Source organism: Cladophialophora immunda, assembly GCF_000835495.1.
Source record: "Cladophialophora immunda strain CBS 83496 unplaced genomic scaffold supercont1.33, whole genome shotgun sequence".
NCBI classification, from domain to species: domain Eukaryota; kingdom Fungi; phylum Ascomycota; class Eurotiomycetes; order Chaetothyriales; family Herpotrichiellaceae; genus Cladophialophora; species Cladophialophora immunda.
In genome coordinates, this window is record NW_015622573.1 from 1,994 (window position 1) to 6,678 (window position 4,685).

Here is a 4,685-nt window from a genome sequence, read left to right on the forward strand (position 1 = left end):
ATGTGTTTCCTCTCGGTCTCGTACGTTTTTAAGACCCTTGGATCCAAGAGCCCTCTCAAGCGCCCCGCCAGCTTCCATCCTAAGTTGTAGGAGTCTTGGATAGAGACGTTCAAGCCCTGTCCCGCCTTGGGACTGTGCGTATGAACGGCGTCACCGGCCAGGAAAACTCGTTCGTCCAAGGAGAAGCGATCGCAGACTCGCTGGCCCACCTGGTATACCGTCCACCAGTCCAAACACTTGTAGGTGATCTTGTACGGTCGCATGATTCTCTGTGCTGCCGCGATGATTTGATTCCGGAGTGATCGTCGACCTGTCCACCCTTTTACCACCATCCCCATTTGTTTGCAAGGCTCGGCCCGAGAGTTGGGTATACAGTCTCACGAGTTTGTTCTCGCGAGGAACAATCATCACACTTCCACTCTCAGCACTGTGAATAGCACATCTCAGACGAATGTCCGGAAAATCGGTGATGGGGATGATATCCATCACCCCCCAGACATCATCGGTGCTGTCGCCCTGGAGTCGGAACCCTAGCTCCTGTCTCACCCAAGAGTGAGCCCCGTCCGCGCCTAGTAAGTATTTCGCGTTGACCACCTCGTGAGTCCCTACTTTTACCTTTCCGTCATTCCTCATACGGCATAGCTTCTCCCGGTCGGTCGTCGATAAGCATCGCTTTTGGAGCTCGTGTCGCATCGAGGGGCCGTCCCAATTGGTCGTCGACAGCCCTGACGTCGCGTCTGCCTCGCATAAATGTCGCATTCGCACCTGAATGGGATATGCGTCGCCGTCCGCCATCAGACTCTTCTCTACGGTGAGCTCGATCGGCTCTACCCCATACTCAACCTTTATCTCTCCGTCTCTCCCCTGCCCATTACATTCATTTCGGATGCTATTCTCTTTGATCGCTTCCTGCATGAGTCGTTCTGTGCATCCCTGATATACATTTGCCTGCTGAAAGCGGGAGATGCCGGGAATGGTATCCGGGATGCGATTGGAACGTTCGATTTGCGGATGCTGAGAGTCGCAAGCGGCGTGCGATGGCGGATTCCAGAAACAGATTTCGATCATATGGTTTGTTTCGTACCACATGCGAGGACCAAAGAATGAGTCGAAAATCTCGAGTGTGCGGCATTGTAAACCGGCCGCTTGACCACCGAAAACCTACAGCACCTTAGTCCAATGGACAAACTCGAGAGGAGATGGTAGGACGGGGGTATGCCGTTCTCTTACCTTCGTGGTCCGCTTATCTACAATTCGGGTTCGGATGCCGTAGTAACTCATCCAAAGGGCCATCATCAGGCCGGCGGGGCCCGCCCCAATGATGAGTACATCGACGTAGTCGATGGGAATGCCGTCCGAATCCATTTTCGCGAGGGGTTTCTAAACCAGTGAAAGGCCTAAGCGTTTAACAAACCATCTATCTGTCGTCGCCCAGCGAACACAACCGTTGGGGTAGGGGTGGGCTCACGCTGGATTGCTAACTTGGACTTTCAAGGAGCGCAGGAAATATGAGCTGAATCAAAATTATACAAATTTCCTGAGCTCCTCTATATAGCTTGTTACATTTTTGGCTTCGCAACAAGTCATAACCGATAATACTCCCTCCGATTGGATCGAAACTCATACTTTCTTTTCTTATTTGGTCTTTTATAGTGTGGGGCTTACGTCTTGGTGAGTCCGCATAGGTTACGTATTGCGATCTGGATTGCGGATGCACTTAGTCCTTGAGCACTCGTCTCATAATCGGCCAATAAAAAAGAGTTGTAATTCCGAAAGGCGACGTTACTTTCACGTTATGAAGTTCGTTGGTTCCAATAGCCATCACGGAAGCAGCATACTTGAGGTCAGCTGGAAGAACAAGTCAAAAGTCATCTATACCTATATAATGAGCGGACATCGTTTGTTCTTGCTATCCCGTTCCTCCCGTTTCCCTTTAAGGGAACCACATGTTTTTGTCAGGCCCATAGCCATCACATCATCCGTTCTCACATCACCGAGCAGATCGGCCGTACCCATGTCTGCGAACAATATCTGTGGCCAGAGCCATGGCTCCGGCTCGTTAGATACTGGATCGTCCAACATCTTAGAGGATCGCGGTCAAACGTCTGTCGACAGAACAACTTCACCGATGGGTCATCGCGAAGAAATACTCACTCTGCTCGAAAGACCTCGAGATGTCCTCATGGAGATGGCTCAAGTGGGCCGCGTCAGGCTCGGTGTGCTCCAGGTGATGGTTTCTTTCAACGTCGCGTCTACCGTACCAATCGGCGGCTCTCGCGCCCTCGGTGATATATCGGCGCTTCTCGGGATTGAACTTCCCATCCTCGAACGAATTTTTCGATTCGCCTTTTGTTCGAGCATTTTCCAGGAAACAGCCCCCGGATCCGGCGTGGTTATGCATACTGAACTTTCCAAAGCCATGGTAGAACACGCGGATTGGCTTCGATTGGTGCTCTCACGCGAGATCATGCACCCGAGCTTCAGACTGGTCGATGTCTTATCGATGGACAAGTCAACCCAACCCCGACCGACGGCGGCCGAACTCACTTTCGGTCGCAGCTTTTGGGACGAGCTAGGATCTCCTACCAGTTCCTTGAGCCTGCAAGCATTTCATGCCGGGCTCGTGTCGATGTTGAGTCCGGACCACACCGTGACTATGTTCCCGGGCCACGAACTGGGTAACATGCTGGTGGTTGACGTGGGGGGAGGTTGGGGTCAGTTTGCCATAGACGCAGCGCGGATGTACGGCAACTTGAGCTTCTTGGTGCAAGATTTAGCCGAACAGAGGGACCTCGCCGAGGAAAAGATTCCGAGTGAACTGCGAAACCGGGTACGCTTCTCGGTTCACGACTTCTTCCAGCCGCAACCCGTGGTGACGGAGGGGCCTGTGTGCTATTTCTTGAGGAGGGTGCTACACGATTGGAATGACATTGATTGCGTCAGGATCCTTCAGAATCTGCGCCCCGGACTGCAGAGACCGGGAAGCAAGCTCTTCATTGCCGAATTTGTGCTGCCAGATGTCCTAGCGGGCCCCAGAGTCACCCCAGCCGAAGAATCTGTGGCGCGAGCCATGGACTTGACCATGTTGTCTCTTTTCTTCTCCAAAGAGAGGACAATTACCGACTTTCAGTCGATGCTGCATGACGTCGATCCTCGACTAAACGTCCAATGGACGAGGAAGGACCCTGACTCACCTATGATACTCTTGGAGGCGGCGATGTCGCAGGGATGAAGGTCAAGACAAACGAGGTAATGGGCGAAGTCGAGAGGACTCTGTTCTGTGCGAACGCTTCCCCAGATGTAGAATTAAGCGTACCTATGAGTTGTAAGATCACCAGGGGCAATCGCCGTTACCGGTCTCATCGCAAGCTTCAAAAAAGTTATTTCCTCCGACAGACCGTCGGCGTGTTCAGGACAGAGCTTGTTGCCACCGTACAAATCTCGTAAATAAACAGGTGCGGTCCTCTCTCACGAAAACGAAAGGGCAAAACCACCTCTGCAGACACACCAATGCTATCCGTTTGCGTGTGCCAGATATGCCGTTGGTCCCTAGGCTCGTATAACGTCGGCGCATGCATCCCTTATGACTAATAGGTCGAATAATAAGCTGGCCGTGTATTAAATGTAGAAATAACGTAGGTGTATAGCACTTCATTTTACACCAAAATTAGCGAAATTTAAGATAGAATATCTTAGCTACTAGTGTATATTTTAGCGTTAAATTTTAATATATACTATATTTTATAGTTATCTATAACCTATTAAGATTTGAAGCTCTAAATATTTATAGTAATTGAGATCTAGTATTTTAGTAGAAATGTCACGGTCTGCCTAGCCTTCTCTGGGATCTACTAGGCTATCCTGGGAAGTGCCAAGCCTGCAGGCCCTATCCCAGCTTATCGCACAGGAGGAGCAGGCTTCCTCCTGAGACCTCTTCCAACACAGTGGATAATCTCTGTATAGACACTCCCTAAAGCTGCCATCTAGCAGTTGGCTCGCTGCCTACGTCGCTATATCTACCGGTGGTCCTAAAGAGTCCCTCACATTTCCAGTGTTGAAGAAGCTCCTGATACTCGCGGCGATCACGTCTCACGAACACCTCGGGAACGGCGATCTTCAGCGATCCCGCCTGTGACTTGACTAGTGTTAGGCGGCATTCTGCGTGGCAGGGTTCAGGAGAAATCTTCTCCTGCCACAGGATCTTGTATGTTAAAAATTCAGGAACGGCGGTCGGGGACACGAAAGAAAACTCTCTGAAAGCGTGCATAAACCTATCTGAAGGCACGAGGGTGCCAAGGCGCTGGCCTACTTTGAGAAAGACACAACAAATGCTGAAAACGCCACTTTCTCCACTCTTGGATACTGTATATAAAGTATGTGCTCGACAAAATTTCTCCTAGGGATTTCAACTCATTCCATGGTGTGACCTGGGAATTTAGCACACGGCGGAATCCGTTCGTATAGAACAATCTGCGCGGTCACATTTTCTAAAAAGCGGCCCTACTGTGACAATAGATACCACATCCAAAAACCGAATGGCGCTAAGCGCTCAGAAATATGGACAACGCTCTTATCCCCCGGTTTTCTTCTTATCCAATCAGTCCACGGATGCAATATATCTTGGCGACGCCATGAAGGGACAAGGGATTGGGTGCCGCAATGGCAAAAGGTGGCTAGGCCTTTCA

General features: G+C 50.7%; 1 protein-coding gene across 1 annotated transcript; it reads left to right on the forward strand.

The window, feature by feature from the left end:
• Nucleotides 1-2,014: 2,014 nt before the first annotated feature.
• PV07_12631 (uncharacterized protein) lies at nucleotides 2,015-3,232 on the forward strand (the record flags this gene model as incomplete). The annotated part of the gene is made up of 1 exon (XM_016400173.1): nucleotides 2,015-3,232. The coding sequence occupies one exon, from the start codon at nucleotides 2,015-2,017 to the stop codon at nucleotides 3,230-3,232; it is 1,218 nt and encodes a 405-aa protein (XP_016242181.1).
• Nucleotides 3,233-4,685: the final 1,453 nt, after the last annotated feature.